This window comes from Artemia franciscana, chromosome 2 (genome assembly GCF_032884065.1).
Source record: "Artemia franciscana chromosome 2, ASM3288406v1, whole genome shotgun sequence".
NCBI lineage: Eukaryota > Metazoa > Arthropoda > Branchiopoda > Anostraca > Artemiidae > Artemia > Artemia franciscana.
Genome location: NC_088864.1, coordinates 21,404,976 through 21,432,924, shown reverse-complemented (window position 1 = coordinate 21,432,924; position 27,949 = coordinate 21,404,976). Strand labels below are relative to the sequence as shown.

The 27,949-nt window shown below is 34.3% G+C and overlaps 1 protein-coding gene across 1 annotated transcript in view; it reads left to right on the top strand.

Annotated features, from left to right (window-relative positions):
- The window catches only part of LOC136034266 (uncharacterized), a 40,902-nt gene extending 13,575 nt beyond the window's left edge, over positions 1-27,327 (top strand). Inside the window, exons 2-7 of the mRNA XM_065715409.1 lie at positions 3,191-3,363; positions 8,040-8,154; positions 12,360-12,602; positions 20,527-20,643; positions 24,863-24,990; positions 26,908-27,327. Of these exons, the coding sequence (XP_065571481.1) occupies positions 3,191-3,363; positions 8,040-8,154; positions 12,360-12,602; positions 20,527-20,643; positions 24,863-24,990; positions 26,908-27,079 (948 nt within the window). The 3' untranslated portion in view covers positions 27,080-27,327. The remainder of the gene's footprint in view (positions 1-3,190; positions 3,364-8,039; positions 8,155-12,359; positions 12,603-20,526; positions 20,644-24,862; positions 24,991-26,907) is intronic.
- Positions 27,328-27,949: the final 622 nt, after the last annotated feature.

Below are 27,949 nucleotides of genomic sequence, written 5' to 3'. Positions count from 1 at the left end.
AATAACTATGTCTTTGGGGATGACTTACTCCCCCACAATCCCTGGGGGAGGGGCTGCAAGTTACAAACTTTGACCAGTGTTTACATATAGTAATGGTTATTGGGAAGTGTACAGACGTTTTCAGGGGGATTTTATTTTGTTTGGGGGTGGGGCTGAGGGGAGGGGGCTATGTTGGAGGATCTTTCCTTGGAGGAATCTGTCATTGGGGAAGAAAAATTCAATGAAAAGGGCGCAGGATTTTCTAGCATTACTAAAAGAAAACAATGAAAAATAAATATGAAAACGTTTTTTTCAAATGAAAGGAAGGGGTAGCATTGAAACTTAAAACGAACAGAGGTTATTACTTATATGAGGGGTTCTAAAAATACTTTAGCATAAATAGCGAGGTATTTAGGAGGAGATAAATACCTCGCTCTTTATGCTAAAGTATTTTTAGTAATTTCAACTATTTATTCTACGGCCTTTCTGATTCAGGGGTCATTCTTAAAGAATTGGGACAAAACTTACGATTTAGTGTAAAGAGCGAGGTATTAACGAGGGTAAAAACCCCCTCGTATACATAATAAAAATATAAGATTATGAAAGTTTGTTACGTAAGTTAATTCTTAAGTTACGTATATTTTTTACTAATAAAAACATTCGTTAAAAATTAAAAGTTCTAGTTGCATTCTTAAGTAGCCGAAAAATTGGAGGGGAACTAGACCTCCTTCTCCACCCCTTATTATATACTAATATACAAATATACAATTAATATATATACAATATACATTAATATACAAATTTCATTTTAATAATTTATGTGAGGAGAGCCAAAACCAAACATGCATTAATTCAAAAACGTTCAGAAATTAAATTTAAAAAAACTAATTTTTTTAGCTGAAAGTAAGGAGCGACATTAAAACTTAAAACGAACAGAAATTACTCCGTATATGAAATGGGTTGTCCCCTCCGCAATCCCTCGCTCTTTACGCTAAAGCTTTTAATTGTTTTAAAAAGTAGAATTGTGGTAAAGAGTCAAACTTTAGCGTAAAGAGCGAGGGCTTGCGGAGGGGACAACCCATTTCATTTACGGAGTAATTTCTGTTCGTTTTAAGTTTTAATGTCGTTCCTTACTTTCAGCTAAAAAAATTAGTTTTTTTTAATTTAATCTTGTAGCAAGGAGCGACCCGGCTCAATAGTAACCGAAACTCTAAAAAATGGAATTTTGATACCAACAGTTACATTAAAAGAATCGAATTTTAATGTTGATTTCAAATATATAAGTTTCACCGAGATCAGTTATACCCATCAAAAGTTACGAGCCTGAGAAAATTTGCCTCATTTTAGAAAATAGGGGGAAACAGCCTTTAAGAGTCTTAGAATCTTAACGAAAATCTCACCATCAGATTCAGCGTATCAGAGAACCCTGTTGTAGAAGTTTCAACGTCCTATCTACAAAAATGTAGAATTTTGTATTTTTGCCAGAAGGCAGATCCCGGATGCGTGTTTATTTGTTTTTTTTTGTTGTTTTTTTCCCCAGGGGTGATCATATTGACCCAGTGGTCCTAGAATGTTGCGAGAGGGCTCATTCTAACGGAAATAAAATGTTCTAGTGCCTTTTTTAAGTCACCAAAAAAACTGGGGGGCACCTAGGCCCCCTCCAAGTTTGACTCTTTGCCACAATTCTACTTTTTAAAACAATTAAAAGCTTTAGCGTAAAAAGCGAGGGATTGCGGAGGGGACAACCCATTTCATATACGGAGTAATTTCTGTTCGTTTTAAGTTTTAATGTCGCTCCTTACTTTCAGCTAAAAAAATTAGTTTTTTATATTTAATACATTAAGATATCCACCCTCAATGTCAAAATAAGGAAATTCAAACGTGTGAATGAGCTAGAGCAACAAATCTTTCGGATTTGGAACCAGTACATACTTTTTAGGCGGATAGTGAAGGAATTATCTGTATAGCAATTTTTTTTAAGGTCGACCCCTTGTTTTTCACAATTTTTCTACAGCATCTCCCCCATTCTCATTCTCTTTCAAAGCTTGGAGCCCCAAACAATTATTTTGACTTTAAACATTTAGTTTCATGTTCATTAGCAAAAAAATATCGTAGAAATGACATATCTAATCACTTTGCTGGTATTTCATCAATCAACATTTTTTGCCTCAACCTCAAATTCAATCTAAAAAAGCTCAAATTTGTGAAAGAGTTAGAGCGATAAACTTTTCAGATTCAGAATCAGCACATATTTTTTAGTCAGATAGTGAAAGCATCTTTTGTATAGCAATTTCTTCAAGGTCAAATCACATTTTTACTAGACTAATATAAAGTGGATGAAAAAAAGTTATTTTAATAGCGATATCGCCCGAATCAGTCAGTAAGAATGATCAGGCTGTCGGTAAAATACACAGTCCTTCTTACTGCAAAAAAAAATTTTGGTTAGTGATGGCGCTGGATTCGTGCGTACCTTAATAAAGGGTGGCAGAGAGTTAAAGCTTCCTAGAAAGGTATGAGTGTACATATCAATTAAGAAAGGACAGACATTGACGCTACCTCGAGTCTTTCATTTACAAGTTTATGTTTTGACTTGCGATAGGCCATTATACTAGCCATATTTTAGACTGTCTCAGGTGATACCAAGACGGTTTTTGAAGCCAAATTACTATGTTGACAGCCATATTTCCTATTAGGTTTTGTGTGTAACATACATACTTTGACGGTTGACTTGGAGAGAATTTATCTTTTAAATGAAAAATTTGCTTCCAACTCATACATCAGGACAATCTGATGTGACCGAGATGGGCTATCCAAAAATAATTTTAATTTTTTTTCTGTGGCAAAATTTAAGGTGCTACCAACTACAGGAGGATGGGCCGCTAGTCTTGATAGGAAGATAATTACCAACTGCGTGAATGGTTGACGTATCTAACAGAAAAGAATCCCCCGGGTACAAGAGAAGATCACAAGCGAAGCAAAAGTAAATGACTATAACTTCTCTGAACGTATTGGTAGATGTTCTTGTCTGCTGCAGACTCTAAATTTAAAAATGTTGATACACTGCTTTAAGATTGATTGAGATCTGATAGCCTTATTGTATTTTTAAACCGCAATTGGTCCGAAAATTGGTACCTATGGTTTAATTCTTCATTAATAAAATGTTTCTCTTTTAGAACTAAATTTAATACTAAGCTTGTTTCAATTCTTTCAGACAAATACTGAATTACGTTTCAGTGCTAATAATGACGCAAAGCTGGTTTACGATCTAATTGTCCATTATCCAAAACTGTATGGACTGACACCGGAGCAGCTGGACAAAGAAATGAAACTTCAGATTGTGTCTGAGATGGCACACGAAATTGCTACTGGAAAAATCTCCAAACGGTATGTTGCAAGAAATGTGAGGAAACTAAAGAGCTTGTATAACATGAAATTGATTCCTGGTAAATGACCTATACTGCCATCCGAAGCAAAAATATCTCATTAAGCTCCGTAACAATGAATTAGTAAAAATTTTTGATATCAAACCTCATTATTACATACTCATATATTTTCAATTTTGCACATGCAACTATTTAGTCATTTCTAATTGAAATATAGGGAAACGAACAGAACAAAACATCAGTTTTCTTCCCACTCAGCCGCTTTAAATTATTGAACAAACAAGAAAAAGTTTGCCAAATAAATATCTTGTTATGAAGAACGACATTATAAATAGATTATAATCAACTTCACTCCCGCCTCTCAGACTCTGCTCTAAAACAATTAACATGTGCAGCATGTCATCTATAATATTACCTATTATAAAAAACTATTCTTCTCGATTTTTTAACAAGTAAGGAAATAAAGATACTCTTTTTTATATTGTGAATGATAACAACTCTACGTAAGCTTAAAGATTACTTAAATTAAAAAAAAACAAGTTTTTTTAACTACAGGTAAGGAGCAACATTAAAACTAAAACCGAACAGAAATTATTCCATATATGAAAGGGGTTGTCCTCTCCTCAACGCCTGGCTCTTTACGCTAAAGTTTGACTCTTTTTCACTACTCTACTTTTTAAAACAATAAAAAGCTTTAGCCTAAAGAGCGAGGCGCTGAGGAGGGGACAACCTCTTTCATATACAGAACAATTTCTGTTCGTTTTAAGTTTTAATGTCGCTCCTTACTTGCAGTTAAAATAACTTGTTTTTCTATTTTCCGAACGTTTTTGAAATAATACATATTTTGATTTTGGCCCACCGCACATGAATAATTAAAACGAAATTTGCACATTAGTTTTTTTTTGCTAAATAGCTTTCTCATAGTTTTGATTGGACGATTTTGATAAAACAAAGGGGGGGGGGGTGGAGGCCTAGTTACCTTCCAATTTCTGGTTACTTAAAAATGTAACAGTATTTTTTTTATTTTTTACGAACGTTTTGGTTAGTAATAAATATAGGTAACTTACGAATTAACTTACGTAATGAACTTCTATATTTGTGTATTTTATTACGTATATGAGGGGGTTCGCCCCCTCGTCAATACCTCACTCTTCATGCTAGAGCTCGAATTTTGTCCCAATTCCTTAAGAGTGACCCCTGATTCACAAAGGTTGTAGAATAAATATTTGAAATTACTAAAAATACTTAAGCGTAAAGAGCAAGTTACTGTGGAGGAGACGGACTCCCTTATATACGTAATATGTTCTGCTCGTTTTAAGTTTTAATGCTGCTCATTACTTCCAGTTGAAAAACAATTATTTATTTTCTCATTTTTTTAAAATAATGCTAGAAAATCCTGCGCCCCCTTCATGGAAATTATCTTCCCTCCATGGAATAAATTCCTCCATGGAAATATCCATGGAAATATCCTCCCACGTAACCCCCTCCCCTGACACATCCGGACCCAACGCGAAAAATACCCATGAAAACGTCTGTACACTTCATAATAACCATTACTGTATGTATTAAATAAAAAAAAAATAGTTTTTTAACTGAAAGTAAGGAGCGACATTAAAACTTAAAACGAACAGAAATTACTCCGTATGTGAAATGGGTTGTCCCCTCCGCAATCCCTCGCTCTTTAGGCTAAAGCTTTTAATTGTTTTAAAAAGCAGAATTGTGGCAAAGAGTAAAACTTTAGCGTAAAGAGCGAGGGATTGCGGAGGGGTCAACCCATTTCATATACGGAGTAATTTCTGCTCGTTTTAAGTTTTAATGTTGCTCCTTACTTTCAGTTAAAAAACTAGTTTTTTTATTTAATTTCTGAATGTTTTTGAATTAATGCATGTTTAATTTTGGCTCTCCACATATAAATTATTAAAATGAAATTTGCATATTAATTCCTGTTTTGTCTCAATGGCTTTCTCTTAGTTTTGATCGGACGATTTTGAGAAATAAGGGGTGGGGAAGGAGGCCTAGTTACCCTGCAATTTTTCGGTTACATAAAAAGGCAACTATAAATTTTAATTTTTAACGAATGTTGTTATTAGTAAAAAATATTCGTAACTTAAGAGTTAACTTACATAACAAACTTTTATATTCTTAAATTTTTGTTATGTATATGAGGGGGTTTGTACCCTCGTTAATACCTCACTCTTTACACTAAATCGTAAGTTTTGTCGCAATTCTTTAAGAATAACCTCTGAATCAGAAAGGCTGAAGAATAAATAGTTAAAATTACTAAAAATACTATAGCATAAAGAGCGAGGTATTTATCTCCTCCTAAATACCTCGCTATTTATGCTAAAGTATTTTTAGCACCCCTCATATGCGTAATAATCTCTGTTCGTTTTATGTTTCAATGCTACTCCTTACTTTCAATTGAAAAAAACTTTTCCATGTTTATTTTTTATTGTTTTTTATAGTAATTTTAGAAAATCCTGCGCCCTTTTCATTGAATTTCTGTTCCCCATGACATATTTCTCCAAGGAAAGATCCTCCCACATAGCCCCCTCCCCTCGACCCCACCCCCAAAACAAAAAAAATCCCCTGAAAACGTCTCTACACTTCCCAATAACCATTATTATATGTAAACACTGGTCGAAGTTTGTAACTTGCAGCCCTCCCCCAGGGACTGTGGGGGAGTAAGTCATTCCCAAAGACATAGTTATTATGGTTTTTGACAATGCGGAACAAAATGGCTATCTCATAATTTTGAACCGTTGACTTTGGAGAAAAAATGAGCGTGGGAGGGGGCCTAGGTGCCCTCCAAATATTTGGTCACTTAAAAGGGCACTAGAACTTTTCATTTCCGTTAGAATGAGCCCTCTTGCGACATTCTAGGACCACTTGGTCGATACGATGACCCCTGGGAAAAAACAAACAAACAAATAAACACGCACCCGTGATTTGTCTTCTGGCAAAAAATGAGAAATTCCACATTTTTGTAGATAGGAGCTTGAAATTTTTGCTGTAGGGTTCTCTGATACGCTGAATGCGATGATGTGATTTTCGTTCGCATCCTTCGCATCACTCCTTCGCACACCTCAAGCAAGAAAAGAAAATAAGAAAAAAAAGACGAATTATAGCTTAGGACTCATTAATATGATTTATTTTTACTTGACTTTATTTCTAAATTTTCAAACATTTTATATCATTAATTATCATATTATTACAAGTCCATAAATTTATACAAAAAAATATAAATAAAAATGACAAATAATAACTTAAAACTCGTAATTAGAATACATTTTTTTCTTAGCTTTATTTCTAAATTCTTCAAACGTTGTTATGTCATTAATTGTCTTATCATTACTATTCCACAATTTTATTCCTCGATAGATAAAGGAGAGCTTAGACCATGTTGTGATGTCAAGTGATGGCAAATTGAGGGTATATGAACAACAATGAAAAACAATTATGAACAAAGAAAATAAAGGTTAAAAGAAATGGATATTAAAACTAATAAAAAATCAAATCAATAATGAACTTAAAATACACCAAAAATAAAACTGATATTCAACTCAAACTCAAAACGAACCGAAATTACAAGATATATGAATTGAGAAGTTGTTCCTTTGTAACTCAATTATAGTTAAAAGAAAAACACAGATATTAAAAGATAGATATAAAAGTTAAAAGAAATAAATATTAGGCTTAACAAAAGACGAAACTAGTAATAAGCTTAGAATGTATCAAAAATAAAACCGATATTCAGCTCAAACTCAAAACGAACAGAAATCGAACTGACCCTTATTTTGCTTTTATTTTCATTTTGAGCTATGCTTTCTATGAAACATTCTGGTAGGAATTTGTGGACTTGTACGCTTGGTGATTTTTGCACAGTAAATTGATTGTTTTTAGTCAAAATTTAGCTCCACAATATAGAAGTGATAGAACTTTTTCCCTATCTTATATTTTAAGGTGTATAAATTTTAAACTTTAAGTTTTCATTAGTTTGTCTGGTACCAGAGGGTTCGATGTTTCAGAAAGTGTGTTATCAGTAGTCAGTGACAAAATCTGTGGTGAACGTAGACCCACCTCAGGATCAGGGGAGAATCCCCCTCAGGTTTAGGCATACTGCCTAAATCAGGTTTAGCATCTGCCCCTCAGGTTTAGCATGCTCCAGCTAATAAAGATATTCTCCTCTTTTACCATCGTACAATTCATGATTTCAGGTGGTATATGCTTAAATTATGTTTCCAGACTTTCCTGAAGCTGGTGGGACTACGGGTCATATCCCACTCCTCCCAGTCTTGTGGTATAATTGAAGATGCGGATGTAAAAAAACTAATAAGCTGTCTTTAAGTGTTTTAATCAAGTATATACTTAAATATACACATATATCATTCAGCGTAGCAAGCAGCTTTACAACAGCAAATGTGGTGGGATTTTTTGCATTGTGTACATATTCATTTTGATGAAATTCAAGCAAACAAGAAAGAGATCATTCTGACGAATTATGTCGTGTTTTGACTTTCAACTTGTGACTTCTTGGACGTAACTCTTCAAGTTTGATTCCTTGTCAGCCTCAGCAGACTAAATTTATAAGTTACTCGAAAGAAAAATTAATTGTAGAATGTTTCTATTCTACCTTATTACACTTATTTACAACACTTATTATGTATTTCCCTATAGGAAAGCTGGTGATCTCCGTGTCTGGGTTCACATCGAGCTAGGTGGTGACAATCTTGAGAGATGCTCCTTGACTAGCACATTCCCTAGAGATTCTTCAGAGCCTATGGTTGTGTCTGTGAGTGTTTGTCTTATAATCCTCTGTCGCTGTATTTGAAGGGTTCAGCTCTTAAGAGACGCAAGTCCAGAAGAAAAAAAAATGACTTTTATGATCTAGGCCACAGGTGTTAAAGGCCTTCATTTATATTAACCATTTTCGGTTATACTCGCTTAGCAGCAGTCAAGCAGCACTTAGCAGATTTTTTTTTTTATCTTGAGGCTGTTAGCAATTAATAGTAAAAGCTGAGAGCAGTAAATAAACTCAAAGCTTCATGTTTTCTGTACATTATATCTTAGCAAGTAGATGAATTTTTTATAAGAATTTCTGTAAATTCAGAAATATATTTTCTAATCCTGAAATAAGAAATTAGCTCATGTGTGTGCAGAGAAATATAAGGATTTTTAGATATGTTGGGGTATCTCTGCTCTAAAATTTTACAAGATTGACTTTAAAACACAGATTTTAAGATAAACGATTTCAATTTTGTTTGCAGAGACATTAAAAACAAAAACTAAATCTTGATTGAGAACAACTACGATATAAATGTTATAATTTGAAACGAAAAAAATAATAATAAAAAACAAAAACTACTACAAATAAACATAGCAGCTTATAATTGTATTGTACAGACTAGAAAATGAATAAGACCTAGATTAATAGCCAAATTGACCAACTTAGTCGAAATACAACCGGGTACATCTGATTTTGCAGTTTTTAATATTTAGGTATTAACTACTATCCGGATTTGCAACTCAAAATGTGGATAAGCCTCGGAGCATTTAAAAAGCCCATATCGTTCAATCATTGTATATTAAGCGTGGCTGTTCAGTTATGTTGGCAAATATTTTAAACAGCTATTTATTTGTGCACAATGATGTATTGTACAAACACGTTTCAAAAAAAACTACAACAATTAAGAAAATACAACCATCAGCTGAACTAGGGTACCTCTGCCTCGAGTATGGTGCTTATCTTTATAGATGTTTTTGAATAGGTGAAAAAATGGGAGTGTTTAAAGTTTCCCTTATTTTTAACATAGAAGGACTCACCAAACTGAGCTGAAGCTCAGGGCACAAAGGCCTGCTCTTCGACACAAAAATTAGGCAGAATAGGGACAAATTTCCCCACCTTTTCTTATATTCTACCAGCAGTCGGATTTTACATTCCGTAGCTTTTTCCTCCAGCTTAAAATCAGCTTGACTTCAGGTACTATCTAATCCCGGCTGAACATTCTTCCGTTAACGCTTTCTTTTTTTTCTATGGCCGTCTGATATCTTTGGTAAATGTGGGCAATCTGTTTGTTTTGAAAAAATTCCCTTGAAAGTCTTGTACCTCTGACCGGCATTTACTTTTGACCACCTTGTCTTTTGCTGCCATCTTACACATTTTTTGGCAGTTAAACTTCCTGGTATTAGCCCCTAGGAAGCTCTTATACATGTTATGAAGATCAACACGTGCTTGCAGATTTTTCAAGAAATTTTTATCCATTTCTATCTCTATATGTAAGCATTTTCATGTACAGATTTTTCATTATACTCTTTAATATTAATATTGATTTACTTTTCACTGTTCTACATTGCAGTTATATCTTTGGAGTAAATAAATAGCATATTATTTCAATCCTAAATTCATAGCCTTTAACTCAATGAATGCATTTAATGAATAATAATGGTATGTTGCACCTTTGACCACAATAAATGTTGTACCTTTGACCGGTCAACATGAAGAAGAAAGGTTACTTGTGAGTTATGTCAAGGAAGCAGCCATGATGTAGTATGGAATTTCTTTGAAAATTGTCAGGCAATTAGCTTACCAGTATGCGGTTGCCAATAATAAAAATTACCCCCAATCAAGGAATGACAATAAATGGCTGATAGAAAATAGTTAAGGGATGTCAGGGAAAAATTCTCCGAAGAACTTTTATTAAGAAAACCAAAGCCAACTAGTCTCACCAGGTCAACAGCTTTCAACAAAGAAACTGTGAAACTTGTCTTTAATAATTACAAGAACGTTTTGAACCGCTAAGATTTTCAGCTTTCTGATATTTGGAATGCTGATGAGACGGGTTGTTAACGTTTCACGTACCACTCACGATATTGTCACCTGAGGGGGGTAAAACAAATTGGAAGCATTACATCTGGTGAAAGAGGCAATAATATTACGATGATAGACGCCAGATATGTTGTTAGCGTAAGCATTCCACCAATGTTAATATTTTCCAGTGTCAATTTTAAGATTTTATGCTCATAGGTGCACCACTAGGCGCCTTTGGAGCAGCAAATCAGTTAGGGTGGTGCAATGAAAAATTATTCCTGGAGTTTACGAAACACTCTATTAAGCACGTAAGCCAACAGCTGCTACGTCAGTGATTCTTCTGATGGACAACCACGAGAGTCTGTGACCATGCCAGCGATCACTTTAACAAAATCTTCTGGGATACATTTATTAACATTTTATCTCCACACCAGTCACAAAATGCAGCCACATTCATTTCACTTTGGCATGGAAAGATGTCACAATTTCTTTGATCGGCATTTTGTTTGTCGTCGTTTTAACTAGGGATTTTGTTGCTTGACATTTCTTTGTATCTAAATGTGTTGGCCTTTAAGTAGCACTACACAGTTTCGATGTATTCTTGTTGCTATTTTTTATCGTTTTCTTTATATTTTTTATCCTTGATTTTAGACTTACCCTTCTTGGGCTTGATTTTAGACTGCTTAAAAATTTTATAGGGTATAAATATTCTCTAATCATAAAACAGTTCCTGGTAACGAACTGTATGTACGAAAACGAAGACGGAATTTTAATACCAATAGTTACTTCAAAAGAATTATATTTTTATGCTGATTCGAAATATATAAGTTCCATCAAGTTTAGTTTTACTCATCAGTGTCAATCTTACTCATCAGTGTCAATTTTAAGATTTTATGCTGATAGGTGCACCACTAGGTGCCTTTGGAGCAGCAAATCAGTTAGGGTGGTGCAATGAAAAATTATTCCTGGAGTTTACGAAACACTCCATTAAGCACGTAAGCCAACAGCTGCTACATCAGTGGTTCTTCTGATGGACAACCACGATAGTCATGTGACCATGCCAGCGATCCCTTTAACAAAATCTTGTGGGATACATTTATTAACATTTTATCCCCGCACCAGTCACAAAATGCAGCCACTAGACAGGTCTGTTTTTAGACCTTTTAAATCCTTTATAACGTGGCATCAAATGATTGGATGTTGACACATAGTAATTCTGGTAAGCCTATCACAATATATGATGTTGCTTCTTTAGTTAGATTTGCGTATCCCGTCTTCTGCGTCCCATTCTGCCCATTCGGGCAGAAGGTCCAAAGCCCTTCTGCCAGAATAAAATTCTAAATGACTTTAAGGTAGCTGGATTAGCGTCACTGAATGAAAATATTTTCATAGAAGAGGAATCTTCATCTCCAACTGTAACAGACACACCACTTCCTGTCGCTGAAAGTTTGAATTGGTATGGTGAGGAAACCTTGGAAGCCACTTATTTTTCATCCGAAAATGCCAACGAAATCATTTCACCAGAGATGATTATACCTCATCCATAGGCAGGGCCCAGGAAAAAAGTCACCGAAGGGAGGCAGAGAGCCAAGCCATGAACATTGACCGACACTCCAGAAAAGGCTGGCTGGCAAAAATTGGCTGGCAATGGCAGTGTGAAAACTAGATGATACAAACTCTTTTAAATTTGTAAGGACTGATCAAAAGGAGTGTCATATTGACGAATTCAGATATTTTATTGAAACTTCAAGTTCCAGTGAAAACCTGTAGGACTGCTCGTCAAATGGAACATCTGCGATTCAAAATTGATTTGTTAAAATTTACTTTAGAATGGTTAATACTTGCTAAAAAAAAAAACTAGTAGTAAACATGTTCCTTTTAGTTTTTGTACTTATTTTTGAAATTGGTCGAAGGTACAACATAGAGTAATCAAAGGTACATGACCTATGTTGCACCTCTGACCAGTTAACATATATTTTTGTGACCTATATGTATTTTGAAAAAATTAATGCAATATAGCTTCCAGAAATTATTTGTATGCATCAAGAACTAAAGCTTGTCATGAATATAACAAATCATTTCAGATTGAAATACAGTTGTCGTAAAACCATTTTTTTTTTAAATGGTCAAAGGTACAACACTCTCCCCCATGTAAACTACATATTATTAAATGCGACTTATTCATGCAGATAACTCCTACTACCATTGCTTTGGACCTTGTTAAAGAGATTCAGGCTAGAAACAAGTTAGACTATAATGGTTCTTGTATGCTGGTTGAATCAATACTAAAAGATAATTTGGTTCGTCCGTTCCATCCCGATGAACTAGTTTTGCCTGCTGTTTTACGATGGGCAGAATGGGATGCAGAAGACGGAAAAGACAATAAGCTAATTCTAAGGACAGATGGATTCTTGAAGAGGATTGCTTCTTGGGTATGTTTCTTTTTGTATGAAAGTACATTTTTCATTAATGTATATGGTTTATATGATTGAGCCTCTTCATATTTATTCAAGTTCAATTTGAAAATATATCAAATGTATTTTCTTGAAATTCGTATTACTTTTATATATTTATTTAGGAGCACCTCTATTTCATTGTTCTTAATAAATTTGGTCCAAGTATTTATTGCCAATAATAGATAATTTGGTTTTCGTACCTATTTCCGCTAAAATAATCAAAAATATTTTTACCCCAAGCACATATATAGAAAGTAAAAAGGCATTTTAAAGGCAAGGTTTTTCAGTAGTATATTTGGCTCAAACCCGTTAATTCTCCACTCTCGCTCTTTTCACTACTTTAAAAATATTTTAAAAATACTTCTCATTCAAATTCAGCAGCCCGTGTGTTTTGGTAGCCTTTCTAAGAAAAATAGTGACAAATGTCGAACCTTAAAGTTAAAAGGAGATTTGAGGAAGAGGTGGTTCCCCATAAATGGAGCAAACCTTGTTTGTTATAAGCTTTAATGTTGCAGCTTACTTTAAGTTGAAAAACTTGTTTTTTGTTCTGAACGTTTTTTAAATCGTACCAGGAAATCCACTTTTTTCCCCTTGTAAAATTCTCTTGGAAACTTTCCTTCACACAGGAAATTCTTCCCTCAGAAAATCTCCCCATCAGAAGTACCCCCTACCTAAAAAAAATCAGCATGTTTCCCAACAACAAATATACATGTCAACAATAAGCAAATTGTGCCACTTACAGGTCTTTCCCCGGGCACTCTGGGGGGTCATTTTATCTGCAAAGGCATAGCTATTGGACCTTCTAACTATGTCTAATCAAATCCAAATCTTGATCAGATGTCTTTGGGGGATAATAAAGTGTGGGAGGGGGTTGGTTGCCCTCTAATCTATTTGGCCACTTAAAATGGCACAAAAACTTCTGATTTCTGTTCTATGGAGCCATCTCCCGATCTTCTAGAACTATTGGCTCGACGCGATGTCCCTGAAAAAAAAAAATACAATTAAACACACTCTTGTGATGTGTCTTCTGACAAGAAAAAAAAAATCAGCACTTTTTTAAATAAGAGCTTGAAACCTCTACGGTAAGGTTTTTTCTGATTTACTGAATTTAATGGTGTGATTTTCAGTAAAATCGCTTTATTTTGAGGGGTTTTTCCCATTATTTGAAAGTTGGGCATATATTCTCATGCTCATCGCTTTTGATGGATAACATTCAATTTAATGAATTTTTTATATGACCTTATTGATAAACCGTCTCAAATTAATAGTCTTACCGAAGCTCAATGCGTCAGAACTTTGAATTTCATTTCTGAATATGACTTTCTTTTGCATTTTTTCCTTTTTGAAGCGGGTTAATTATTTTTTTGCTTAATGTATTTGAGAATTTTTTTTTCTTTCTTTCTTTTTGTTTCATTTCTTTGTCCTTGTATTCCACATTGTCGGTTTTGCTTTTTATGGGCAATAAAATATACCTACATCCATAAATACCCTTAGCTTTAGTAATAGTTTCATCTTAAAACCCATAGTCTCAGCAGCAAAGCCTATGATACCTAATAACTTCAAAATATGGTCTTGAGTAAGTGAAACTTACTTCGAATAGTAAAGAAGTTAGGACATTTTCTCTTCTTAAACTCATACAAGTGATTTGCGACTAATGCAAAAGGTTGAATGATGACCTTAACTTTAAACCTCCTCTATCGATAATTGTTAAATTTGTCAGCTTTTGGAATTTTTTTTTTCAACTTAAAGAATTCACTGTTCAAATGACAAGTTCAAGAACTATTTACTTCTCTTGCGTTCGAACCTCACTTGAAAGCACTTCTTCTATTGGTATCCATGGCTCAGTAAAGATAAGACAGCTAAAATTAAGATAATTCAAAAAGGAGCTAAAAATTATTTTCAATCTTCCTTCATTACTCATGAAAACGTTTAAAATCAAGTTCATTAGACCTCCTTGAAAAAGAGACGACATTATCCTACTAATGAGTTTGGACTAAAATACCTACAGTTCGACTTTCATTACTAGATTCTTTATCCCTACTTTGACATCATAGAAAATAATTGCTATACTAACTGAATATAGTGGCAATAGACTTTTACTTCAAGCACATTCATTTCACTTTGGCATGGAAAGATGTCGCAATTTCTTTGGGCGGCATTTTGTTCGTCATCGTTTTAACTAGGGATTTTGTTGCTTGACATTTCTTTTTATCTAAATGTGTTGGCCTTTAAGTAGCACTACACAGTTTCGATGTATTCTTGTTGCTATTTTTGATAGTTTTTTTTATCCTTGATTTTAGACTTACACTTCTTGGGTTTGATTTTAGACAGCTTAAAGATTTTATAGGGAATAAATATTCTCTAATCATAAAACAGTTCGTGGTAACGAACTGTATGTACGAAAAAAAACGGAATTTTAATACCAATAGTTACATCAAAAGAATCATATTTTTATGCTGATTCGAAATATATAAGTTCGATCAAGTTTAGTCTTACTCATCAAAAGTTACGAGCCTGAGAAAATTTGCCTTATTTTAGAAAATAGGGGAAAACACCCCCTAAAAGTCATACAATCTTAACGGAAATTACATTATCAGATTCAGCGTATCAGAGAACTTTATTGTAGAAGTTTCAAGCTCCTATCTACAAAAATGTGGAATTTTGTATGTTTGGCTAGAAGACAGATCACGGATGCGTGTTTATTTCTTTTTTTGTCGTTGTTTTTTTCCAGGGGTAATCGTATCGACCCAGTGGTCCTAAAATGTCGCGAGAGGGTGTATTTTAGGGAAAATTAAAAGTTCTGGTGCCGTTTATAATTGACCGAAAAATTGGAGGTCACGTAGGCCCCCTCCCACGTTCATTTTATTCCCGAAGTCACCGGATCAAAATTTGAGATAGCCATTTTGTTCATCATAGTCGAAAAACCGAATATCTATGTCTTTGGGGATAACTTAATCCCTCACAGTCCCCGGAGTAGGGGCTGAAAGTTACAAACTTTGACCATTATTTACATATAGTAATAAATAAATACAAAGTTGAAACAATAGGGAAAATCTTTTCAAGACAGTGGAAATCAATTCTGTGAATATTTCGGTTCTATGTCCAAGGGCCGTCTTCAGCACAATACGAGAAAGAGAGAGAGAAAAAAAACATATGTATATATAAATACACAGTTTTCAAACCTTTATTGTATTCCCAAAATTCTTATATTCGTAATTCGGCAGATTTAGTTAAAACACTTAGTAACAGAAGTATTTCAGAAAACACAATAGTTAGTAGTTTTGACATTGTTTCCATGTATACAAATACAGATGTGACTAATTCTGAGGAATTATTAAAAAACAAAATAGAAGAAAATTACCACTTAATCGAGGTTTCAGCGACGGGTTACCCATGGTTTCAACCACGGGTCACCCAAAAGAATGGGGTACCCATGGGGGCACCTTTATCCGGGCTACTGGCAAATATTTATGTCGAGGACCTTGAAAATTGGGCATTAAATTTTTATTTTGAAGACACGTCTATTGGGGTCGTTATATGGATGACGTAATTTCACTTTGGAATTATGGGGAAACTGAACTTCGGGGCTTCTTAGATCATCTTAACACTTATGACCGAAATTTGCAGTTCACCCTAGAAATTGAAATTGAAAATAAACTACCATTTTTAGATGTGTTAAGTATTCGTGATGCTGATAGACTTGATTTTACTATCTATCGAAAACCAACATAAAACAATTCTGTTTTATAAAACCCCATTCATTTTGTCAATAAGATAATTAACGATAGAAAAAAAAGACATTCTTGTAAAATCGAAGAAGATATTTCACAATGTGAGGCTACTGATAAGCCCTCAAATATTGTCTATCTTCCGTATATCCCGAAAATCATAACAAAAATAAAAAATATTTGCACAAAAAATAATCTTTATGCAGTTTTTACTAATAATTTTAAAATCATTAATTTCTTAAATTCCGGTAAAGATAAGACCCCAGTTACACGCCAAACAGGGGTCTATCGAATACCTTGTGACTGTGGAAATTACTATGTTGGCAGGACCCATCAGCATCGAAAAAAACGGCTACAACAGCATAAAAAGACATAGACAAGGCATTAATTTCAAATAGTCCCAACAACTCCTTCGATTCTGCTTTAGGTTGGCATATATTTAATAATCCCTCCCACATGATACTGTTTGAATAATCTTCACTCATCAGTAATGATTAGGACAGGTGGTTCGGGAATCAATCAAAATTAGTCTCAAAATAAATAATAATATTTCTTTGAACAGGGACTTACAGGAGTACTCACTAAATTCTTTATACTGAAATTTAATTGAAAATGATCTAACAAAATATTTTACTAAACCGATTTATAATAGTACTGAACCAGTTACAAAAAGGCCTTTAAGACAGGCTGCTAAAAATGCAAGGTTGGCTCTGAGAAATTGCATTTAATCACTTTGTTATGTTTTGTTTGAATGAATTTATCATCTCACTTCATTCTTTTTGTCAGTCCTGGCTGAATTTAGTTGAAATAAAAATGCTATGACTGTTTTAATAAAAGAAAGTATTATTAATTTTAATTCTCACATTTTAATGTAAGTTATTTATATATGCATATTTTTTTCTCTCTCTCTATCTCTCTCTCTTTCTCGTATTGTGCTGAAGACGGCCCTTGGGCATAGGACCGAAATATTCACACAATTGATTTCCACTGTCTTGAAAAGATTTTCCCTATTGTTTCAACTTTTTATTTTTTTGTTATGGAAAGGCAGTGTGGTCTTAGTCGCTATTTTTACAAATAGTAATGGTTATAAGGAAGTGTACAGACGTTTTCAGGGGGTGTTTTCGCGTTGGGGGGGGTCTGAGGGAGGAGTTTACGTGGGAGGATCTTTACATGGAGGAATTTATTATGAGGGAAACGAATCCATGAAAGGGCGCAGGATTTTCTAGTATTATTTAAAAAAACAAAGAGAAAATAAACAAATAAATAAAAGTTTTTTCAACTTGAGGTAAGGAGCAGCACTAAAACTTAAGACAAACAGAATATTATTACGTAGAAAGGGGGATCGTCTCCTCCTCAATACTTTGCTCTTTACGCTAAAGTATTCTTAGTAATTTCAACTATTTATTCTATGGCCTTTGTGATTCAGGGCCCATTCTTATAGAATTGGGACAAAATTTAGGCTTTAGTGTAAAGAGCAAGGTATTGAGACGGTGGCAAACCGCCTCATATACGAAATAAAAATATACAAATATAGAAGTTCGTTTCGTAGGTTAATTCGTAAGTTACGTATATCTATTACAGATAAAAACGTTCGTAAACGAATGAAAAGTTCTAGTTGCCTTTTTAAGTAACTCAAAACTGGAGGGCAACTAGGCCTCCTCCCCCTCGCGTTTTCTTATCAAAATCGTCCTACCAAAACTATGAGAAAGCCATCTTGCCAAAAAAAAAAAAAAATATGCAAATTATCCATGTACGGTGAGTCAAAATCAAAACACGCATTAATTCAAAACGCTCAGAAATCAAATAAGAAAAAAACAAGTTTTTTTCAATTGAAAGTAAGGAGCGATATTAAAACTTAAAACGAATAAAATTATTCCGTATATAAAAGGGCTGTCTCTTAACGCTAAAGTTTTTTATTGTTTTAAAAAGTAGCGTTGTGAGAAAGAGTCAAACTTTAGCGTAAAGAGCAGGGCGCTGATGACGGGAACAACCCGTTTCATATATGGAATAATTTCTGTTCGCTTTAAGTTTAATGTCAATCCTTACTTTCAGTTGAAAAAACTTTTTTTTTAATCTACGGAAAGATGCCATATTTTATTGAGCAATATTCTTAATAGCCATTTTAAATAATTATTTTATGTTTTTCAGACCTTTATATATGAAAGTGTTGACTAGTTTAAAACTATCAAACAGTTCGTTTAAAACTATCAAACATCAAACTATAGTAAGGAGCAACCTGGCTCAATACTAAACAAAACTCTAAAAAACGGAATTTTGATAGTAATAGACACATCAAAAGAATCGGATTTTTATGATGATTTTAGATATATAAGTTTCATCAAGTTTAAGCTTACCCATCAAAAGTTACGAGCCTGATAATATTTGCCTTATTTTGGAAAACAGGGGAAACACCCCCTAAAAGTCGTATAATCTTAACGAAAATCACACCATCGCATTCAGCATATCAGAGAACAATGCTGTAGAATTTTCAAGCTCCTATCTACAAAAATGTGAAACTTCGTATTTTTTGCCAGAAGACCGATCACGGGTGTGTGTTGATTGTTTTCTCCTTTTTTTTCTTTTTTCCCAGGGGTGATTGTATTGACCCAGTGGTGCTAGAATGTCAATAGAGGGCTCATTCTAACGGAAATTAAAAGTTCTAGTGCCCTTTTTAAGTGACCGAAAAAATGGAGGGCACCTAGGCCCCCTCCCACGCTAATTTTTTCCCCAAAGTCAACGAATCAAAATTTTGAGATAGCCATTTTTTCAGCATAGTCACAAATCCTAATAACAATGTGTTTGGGGGCGACTTACTCCCTCACAGTCTAAGGGAAGGGGATGCAAGTTACAAAAAGGGAATTTTCCCTCCTCAACACCCCACTCTTTACACTAAAGTTTTTTACTGTTTTAAAAGGTAAAGTTGAGAGAAAGAATCAAACTTTAGCGTAAAGAGCGGGGTGCTGAGTAGGGAAAAGCCCCTTTAATATACGGAGTAATTTCTGTTTGTTTTAAGTTTTAATGTCGCTCCTTACTTTCAGTTAAAAAAACTTATTTTCTTCATTTAATTGTAGTGAATAAGCATATTCTTTTCCTTTTATATTTTTTAGACGAAAATCAGTGTTGAATACTGATTTCAACAAGGTATGCATTGTTCAACATGTTGACTAAAATTTATTTATAAGGCAAATGTTGTAAGACAGACTGTTTTGCATAATTTAGGACCCTTACCCTGGTGGTGGTTGGAAAATAGTATGTCTTTAAATATTAAATTTGCCTTTAAAAATTGTAATACGTCCCATTTCTACTAGAATGTATTTGTAAAGGATTGCTAATTTAAAGGGATTTTAAAGGGTTTTTAGCTGTCCTTTGGTTAGTGATGATCCTTAAAAACAGCTGTTGCAATAACTAAGTGAAAGTTTGGATTTTGTCCGGAAAAATAAATTACTCATTGCTTTTTAAACAAGTAACTAAAATCAATAAAGATGTTCTAATTGGTTCAATTTATGGCAAGGTATTGCACCAAGGATGTGGGAGGGGGTAAGCACTAGATTATACAGATAGCAAGATTGATAGAAGATTAGGTTGCTAATATCAAGTTTTAAATGGCTGAAATTTTCATCTTCCATGCTTCTTGACGTTTAGTTCTAATCTCTATGTATAGGTGTTTCAGCGAACTCCAGATTTTTTAATTTTCAGTTATTCTAGAGCAACACAGATGTGTTTTTATGCAAACATGCATGTTTCTGCAACACAAATTTGACTAGCAAGGCCTAGATATACTTCCTGCATTGAACATAGATATAGTTATGTGTGGCTTACTGAGTAGCTAAAAATTTATGAAATTCAATTCATTAGGTTTCATTACTTTTTTTCTAGTTTTTTTTTTTTTTTTCTTTTTTTTTCAGTTCAATTTAGTCATAAAAAGCTGCTTGTCGTATAAAGCAAAAAAGAAAGAAAAATACTGTATGCTTACCCAACACAAGAAAACAATTGTAAAACATTGACACCTATTGGCAAGGTGGCAACTCTAACTTCTTTAATCATATGTCTTGTTGATGGCTCGAGTAACCTTGTCGTGGCAACCTTCTTAGCTCGTCTGTTTTACTCGCTGAGTATTTAAAGTGATGCATGGGATGAAACCAAATATTGATTTTTCTCCCGTTTTTTTCTAGATAAACAATAGACCAGAAATAGAAGTTGTCCAATTTGCTGACAGAAAATCAAAGGACTACAAGTTTTTATCAGTAGTTGTCAATGATGGTAGAATTCAAATCCACAAAGATCAAAAAGTAAGTGGTATACACTTGTATCTGAACAATAAAAATAGTTTTATATATAAAGCCTATACAGTACTTAAGGCTCTGTTCCTTAAAAGAATGGCAAGGTTTCATTTTATTGCGCACTGCCAACATAGGGAAGAAGGAAGGGGGACAGGACCAGCAACCGCTGTTTTGATGAATTGTTGGGAGAAACGCATAAGAAAAAAAAACTTGAAAAATTTGCTTTGGTTGGTACTGCACACCTACCCGGAACCACCTCTCTGAGGGGCTGTTCCAAGAAATCCACCTGTTTAAGAGACACTGGACATATTAAAAAAAAACATGAACGGTGAAACTAACTATATATGGATTGTCACCGTAGCTTGTCTTCTAAATGCAGCCAATTTGAGCCTTTTATTGATGTCATGACGCCCAAATGGACCTTAAATTAGAAGTAGTGCCTTTGTAAAATTATGTTTTTTTTTTTTTACTGGACCTTTAACTTTTGCTTTGGCCTGTCTTTTGTCATAATGAAAGTAACATCGCCGAACCTTTGTATCTTTTAATAATTCAGGTGGTGGGATAAAAATCCTTTTTCTTCCAATGATTTATCTAATCCAGGTTTTTGATTTTAATAGGTATGGTAGACATTGATGACGTTATCCATGTCAAAATCCCGAACCCAATCATCATTGCAATCATTTTAAATTTTGACACGTTTTGATTCTCGCTGTCAAGGTTGATTTTCATTGACTCGGTCACATGTTCGGTGTCGCATGTCTTCTAACCACGTGTGTATTTGCTCTTCATTTTCATTTTTGACTTGCTCACATGCTCGGTGTCGCAAGTCTTCTAACTGCGTGTGTATTTGCAGTTAGTGTATTAAAAATTTAAATACAATCACTCCAAACAGCTCACTGCATCATCAAGCCATCTGAGGCCAAAACTGTATCGTTGTACCAAGAACATATCTGAAAATGTTTGAAGCATTATATGAGTAGCTTCAAAAAAAACAACAAAAAGAACTAAAACACACAATTACTACGACAGCTTGATAGCTAACAGTGTAAGAGATTTTTGCTTACAATAGAACTCTTATAGAAGAATTTGAAGGGCAACATTCAAAAACCGTATAATCTGCTAACACTATTACTACTACTACTAAGGCCACACTGCATCATCAAGCCATCTGAGGTCGACACAGCTACTTTTCATCATGAAAATGTCTAAAGTGTTTAAGGTATTATATGAACGGCTTGCTATAAAAAACATGAAAAAAACTCCTACTAACAATTCACTGCATTATCAAGCCACCTGAGGCAAACAATGCAACGTTTTATCAAGAAAATACCTGAAAAAGCTTAAAATATTCTGTGAATGGATTGCAAAAAAGGACGAAAACACTATTGCTACAAAGGCCTAATAGCTAGCACTGTAAGAGATTTTCGCTTGCAATTTAACTCTTATTGAAAAATTTAATGTGCACCATTCAAATCACTGCAAAATTCAAATCACTAACAAATCACTGCATCATCAAGCCATCTTCGGCCGAAACAGTAACGTTTGATAATGAAAATATTTAAAGTGTTATAGGTATTGTATGAATGGCCTGCAAACAAAAAACACGAAGGTGCAACTACTACTAAAAACTCACTGCACCACCAAGCCACCTGAGGCCAAAACTGCTTAGTTTTATCAAAACCCATCTGAAAATTTTTAAAGTGTTGAATGCTCTTGTTTAGTACTAACCCCCAAAAATGTCTCTGATGTCCATCATTTTAACTCTTGTTAGGTTTTAGCCGAAAAAAGTTTCTAATATCCATTACTTTTAAATCGTTCACTAGCAGGAGATCTTTTGATACTGGGGCCCCTAGAGGGAGACAGGGAGCCCTCGGAAGGTTTGATCGAGTGCGGCTCTTGGCTGGCATGGAAGATCGCAAGTTCCATCTAAAAAAATCTCAAACTAAATGATTCTTATGGGACAAATTTCGCTAGGATGAAACTTATTGACATTAGAGACCCCCTTGAAAGAGATATGGCACTCTCTGAAGGTTGAACCGAGGAGGCTCAGGGTTGCTGTCGAATCTTCTCTGTTATTTCTCAAAGAATGTCAAGAATTCCTGTAGTGAGGCTCTGCTTTTCTCAAGCTTTTATTTTGCTCTTCGTGAATCCGTTTTAGTATACTATAGGTCTTTTTCCAAGAGCTTCATTGTGTTTTTTAGCTTTCTTTGGGCCGTTAGGGTTCCCTTTCTTCTAATAGTCTCTTACTTTGCCAAGCTAAAACTGTGATTCTCTCAATTCTTGTCCACTGCATTTCGTTCAGCATTTTTCTCCTCATCCCTTCCAGATTCTTCTTATCTATTCCTGCGTGTGTGTCTTGATGTTGGGGAGCCTGGTAACCCACTAAAATACTTAGCAAGAAAAAAGAAAACTTTTTGATTTCATAACATGTTTATTTTCAAAAATGGAACAACAATATGGCTATCTTACTCTTTTCTCATATACTGATTCGAATCCCTGTCCAAAATACATTTGACAGTTTTATTATAGAATCTTGTAGTCTATGTACACCTGTAGTAATAGGTCTAATAGTCTTTTTTATCTGTAGTCATAAGGTGCACTTGTTCAAGACTGTTCTAAATATAACTGTAAAATTCAGTGAATCGAAGAGACAAAGACAGGGTCGCATCCACATAAGAAGGCATACCATATTCTGATCCTATGGGAACTTTTGGTTTCATTTCATTACCACTAGTACTTTCAAGTTCCAATAGAGTAAAACCACCCATATCGAGTAATGAAATATATTTTCTACAAACAAAAATCTATATTCACAATGTTATTGTTGTGAACTCTTATTATCTAAGGCTTTGAAAAAATATTATACTCTGGAGAAACAAAGAGCTACCCGGTAAGAGGATCAACAAACTCTTGCGTAAGCTAAGTAACGGGAAAATCTACCTGATCACTTGTATCCATGAGACTTTTGTGCCATGGGACGTAAAATCCTACACATCAATAAACTCTTGCGCAAGCCCGATAACGGAAAAAGCCAGTCTGCTCAAAACCGTTGCATGTCCTGAGAATGTCCTGAGGTAAAAAATCTTGAGAAAACCTCTTGAAGTATGTCTTATAGAAAACGTCGGAGAAAACTTTTTCAAAAAATTTTCTTGAAGCGTGTTGAAAAAACATCTTGAAGATAAGTGCCTTGAAGAAAAAGTTCTTGAAGAAAAGAATCTTGTAAAAATGTCTTGAAACGTCTTGAAAAACATCTTGAAGAAAAGAACTAGTAGGAAAATGTCTTGAAAAACATTTTGAAGCGTCTTAAAAATAAAACATCTTGAAGAAACAAATTTGTAGAAAAAATGTCTTGAAAAATGTCTTGAAAAAACATCTTAAGAAAAATATCTTGAAGAAACAAATTTTGAAAAACGTCTTGAAACAGCTTGAAAAAATATCTTGAAGAAAAATGTTTTATGCCTAGCAAAAATCTACCTCATCTACATTTAACTTTGGATAATTAAAAAGTAACACCTGCTAAACTATAACTTAACAACCTCCTTTGCGTGAAGTGTAAAGTGCAAACAATGTACCAGCCTGCCAAATCCCATTTCCACTAACTTACTTTTAATTAGGTTTTAACCGTCATGAATTTCAATATGTAAGCAATAGCATATGCTGTATTATACGTTTTGAAAAGTAACAGCCACCTATGTGTGAAGCTTAAATGTAAACACTCTTGAGGTAGCCCGGTAATGGCGCTGGGGAAACCCATGTGCTTGGGTTATAATGGTTCTTGGAAATACAACAAGTTTTGCTTAAGCCCTACATAGACAAATGACGTTGACCCTCAAATCCCATTGCCGTCTGGTTAAAAAGTTTTTGGAAGCAAAACTATGTCATTGACAAGGTTGTTTGAATTCACATAAGTAAACATTTAGACCGAATAAACAATAGACTAACGTCTTGAGCAATGCTCTGAGGGTTTGACAGGACTCCCGGAAACCTTATAAGTTTTTGAAGCGGTACTAAGATCATATTTTATATGCCGAGGTTCCCCACTGGACGAAGGTCTTGTAAAATGGCTTGAAGAAACAAATCTTGGGAAAACGGCTTAAGGGGCTGGTGACTTCTTGTGGCTCCAGATAAACCCCCTATGGGCCTCATGCGAAGCCTTAATAGGTAACTACTTACATACACAATTAACGCTCGTTAAAGGAGACAAGATAATCTTTTTTTTTTTTTTTAGAAATCGAACACACTTCTGCATGAATGGAATTTGGATGGTGTCCAGTACTTTATTGGCCATGAGGCAAAAAGAAAAACAGCTACTCCTCATTGTATAACCATCTTACCAGTCAAAGAAAGTCTAAAAAGGTGAGTGGTAAAGAAACAGTAAATTATTGATAATTAAATGCCTCGATTAAACTTTTTGTCCGATTCTGTTCTTTATGAGAAATTTTGATGCCAATATTTCTCTGTAAGTACTTAAATAAAAAACAAGTTTTCTCAGCCGAAAGTAAGGAGCAAAATCAAAGGTTAAAACGAATTCTGGCAGGTTCCCCAGTGAACATTTCCGCTGGGAAATTACCCCATTAGATTTCATCCCCATGGATTATCCTCACTCCTTACACGCAGAAGATTTCCGCCAGAAAATACAAGTATATTTTCAAATAAAAAAATACTACATGTAAAAAATGAACAAATTGCATATTCTTCAATCCTTTCTCCAGAGGCTTTGGGGAGTCATGTCATCCCCAGAAGCATAATTATTAGACCTTTCTACTATGCTGAACAAAATGCACATCTAAAAATTTTGATCAGATGTCTTTAGAGGGAAAAAGGGCACAGGGGAGGGAATAGTTGCCCTTCACTCTATTTTGTCACTTAGAAAGGGTGCTAGATCTTTTAATTTAAAATTGAAAAGGCTCTTTCCCGAACTCTGAGGACCATTGGTTTGATACGATCCCCATCGGAAAAAAAATAATAAAGAAACACGTACCCGCGATCTTAATTATGAAAAAAATATATAATTCCGTGTTTCGATGGATAGGGGGATTAAATCTCAACAGTAGGGTTCTCTAATATGCTGAACCGAATAGTATACTTCTCGCTAGGATCACTTGACTTTTCGAAGATACCCCCGTTTTTGAAAACCTTTCAACTTTTCTCAGGTCCATAGCTTCTGATGGTTACGTCTGATGGTTACACTAAGCTCAATGAATTTTATGTATTTTGAATCAGCGTAAGAAGCCAAATCTTTGATGTACTAATTGTTACCAAAGCTCCGATACTTTTTGAGTGTCGGTTACTATTGAGTCGAGTAGCTCCTTACTGACAGTTTGATACCACAACCTGTTTGATTTCTCGCGCTACCTGCATACTTACTTTTATTTGTATGTAAAAGAGGGTATATCATTCTATTCATAAAGTGTCTGTCTTTATATTTACTGAATATTTTGCTAAATAATCCAGTGTAGACCCATGAAATTTTCTGATGTATAGTTTGGAATCATGTGAATGGGCCTAAATCTTATGAATTTTAAAACTGTAACTCAGGAAAAACAAAAACAAAACCTAAAACTGCAAAAATAAACATTTGATGTTGTGGTAACAAGCATGAGAGGATTAAAGAACTGGGGTTGTTATTTACAATGGTCGAAGGCCCAGGCTGCCAACCGTTGTAAGCGAAGAAAGACTGCATGATGCCTAATTAATGAGACCCAAAAGCTTTAGCTTACTTTTTTGGTGATTTTTGTGAGAGCCTAATGCCCGATAGAGTGAAGGGCAGGGAAGAAAATTGCTATGGAACACGGAGGAACTGCCCCCCCCCCAAGACGCCCGCTGGTTGGAACAGCATTAATAAGTATTGTCTTCAAACTAATTGTAAGGGAGTGATTATTAATAAAACTTAGAAACAGGTTATCGCATAGAACATTTAAACACATTGAGAGTTTATAAGAAACAATCTGTATGGTTTTATCCATGTTAGTGGATATAACAATGCTAGAAATATTTCTTAGAAGCCCGAAATTTGTTGTTTGTCGATTTATATTTATTTTTTTAATGTTAGGAGTTTATTTCAGTTGTCTGAAAGATATACCAAAGGTTATACGAGCATTATGACTAATCATTGTTATTGGTTAGTCCTCTCAACTTGTGTCTCAGCTCGTTTTTTCTTTTCAAAAAAAGAATAAATTGCCAGCTCTTCTACTTCATACCAAAACAAGTTCAGTAGGTTACAAATTATTTACAGGTCTATTAATTGCTTGTTATTGGTTATTTCATTTATAGGTCTAAAGATGTGCCGTTTTGTGGCTATACGCTCTGTGTGTATTCAGAAGACGAGATGCTAAGGTGGTACACCCTGCTAATGACTAACGGATATTTGGATCCGATTTTTCGATGTTTTATGTCCGATATTTCGTGGACTGAGCAGAACGTCAAACGTTTCATTCCAGCGTGAAAAGGCTCCAGCATAAGTTTAAGTGATATAATACTTTTACTGTTTTGCCTTTTTGATAGGGTTATATTTCGTTATATTTTGTCATCATTATATTTCACAATGCTTTCTGGCAAGCCGATATATAAAATATCGGGTAATAAGAGATAGTTTTTCAAAACAGGAAGCAAATAAGAAAATCTAAATTTATTGGTAAATTTAATCCTGTTCTTTGCGTATAACCGTACTTTAATTAATATATGTTTTTACCTGATCTAGTCTTTGGTTAGGTCCTGGCTTGTGTTTTAGGCATAATTTCTACAAACAACAAAGAGAGATAAAACTCAACAAAAAATATCAAACGAGACTGCGGCCAGTATACAGAAAAGAGAAGAAAGACTAAAACAACGCGGATTTTTCGCCTGTATGTAAACTAGGCGTCCCCAGCCCAAGATAAAAATAAAAAACACTAAACTAAAAACAAATAAAAATCTCCACCAATAATAATAAATACAATTGTCGCTACTGATATAAGGGAAAAAAAGCTATTAGAGTTACTTCAATGAGAACATCAAAGCCACTGAGGGAAAATTATAAAAATTGAAACTAATTTAACTATTCTGTTGTGAAATAATCGTCTTGTTAGCTAATATTGAAGCAACTCTTTTTGGTCCAGTAGGTAATCTTGTCCCCTGGTGATTATGTTAAATTTTAATTCCCTTATTGACTATTGGCTCATTTTCCAAAAGACAATCATAAATTAGGTCAATATTCAAATTTCCCAATTTTCTCATTCCCTTTTTCCAATATTTCAATTTGGATCTTGAGCAGGTGGAGATCATATGCAGCTGAAACGAATACCCTTATGGAACATCAATTGAAAATAACAGTTCG